The 915-nt window shown below is 48.1% G+C and overlaps 1 protein-coding gene across 1 annotated transcript; it reads left to right on the plus strand.

Annotated features, from left to right (window-relative positions):
* The first annotated feature begins 6 nt into the window (after positions 1-6).
* Positions 7-882, plus strand: LOC107576212 (neuroligin-4, X-linked-like). The gene has a single exon (XM_016262439.1). The coding sequence runs from the start codon at positions 7-9 to the stop codon at positions 517-519; it is 513 nt and encodes a 170-aa protein (XP_016117925.1). The 3' UTR covers positions 520-882.
* The last annotated feature ends 33 nt before the right edge of the window (positions 883-915 follow it).

Below are 915 nucleotides of genomic sequence, written 5' to 3' on the forward strand. Positions count from 1 at the left end.
AAACAGATGTCGGATCAGCAGAAGACATCCGAGCACGGCGACGGGACGGTTATCATCGAAGCGCGAGATTATTCGACCGAGCTGAGCGTGACGATCGCCGTCGGTGCGTCTCTGCTCTTCTTAAACATCCTGGCATTTGCGGCGCTCTACTACAAGAAGGACAAACACCGGCTGGAGTCGAGTCGCAGGCACAGTCCACCAAGAAATCTCGCTAACGACATTCCCCGCGTGCCGAGCGAAGAGCTGATGTCCCTGCAGATGAAGCAGCTTGACCATGATCACGACTGCGATTCGCTGCAAGGCCACGACATGATTCGGCTGACCTGTCCTCCGGATTACGCGCTCACGTTGCGCCGCTCGCCCGACGACGTGCCGCTCATGACGCCGAACACCATCACCATGATTCCCAGCTCTTTTGCCGGCATGCAGACGTCGTATCACAACCCATTCAACGCGTTCGGGAACAGCACCCCGAGCAGCACGGGCCTCCCGCACGGACACTCCACGACGCGAGTATAACTCGTCGTAAGTTGACAGACTATTTAGATGCGCACCCAGGTGCTTGAACACAAATACTGAGGGTGTTATTTTGTTATGGACTCTTTTATGAAATAAGTAACGTAACACTTATTAACCTGTATAATGTGATCAGTGAATGTAATCATTTTTCTCATTCATGGTACAGCGACTGAAGCTTTAAAAAAAAATAAGATTACGTACAGTACAGTAAATGAAGAAATATTATTTGCATCCTGATTTCCTGGTTAACATGTGAGATGATTTATCACTGCACACTTGCATTGCAGCACAAATAGCTGCAAATACATTGGGGGTGGGCATTTTTGCTGTTACTTGATATTCATAATTAATATCATATTATTAATAGACAGACAGACAGACAGACAGACAGACAGA

The sequence above is a fragment of the Sinocyclocheilus grahami genome, unplaced genomic scaffold, assembly GCF_001515645.1.
Source record: "Sinocyclocheilus grahami isolate Dianchi unplaced genomic scaffold, SAMN03320097.WGS_v1.1 scaffold3349.1, whole genome shotgun sequence".
Lineage (NCBI taxonomy): Eukaryota > Metazoa > Chordata > Actinopteri > Cypriniformes > Cyprinidae > Sinocyclocheilus > Sinocyclocheilus grahami.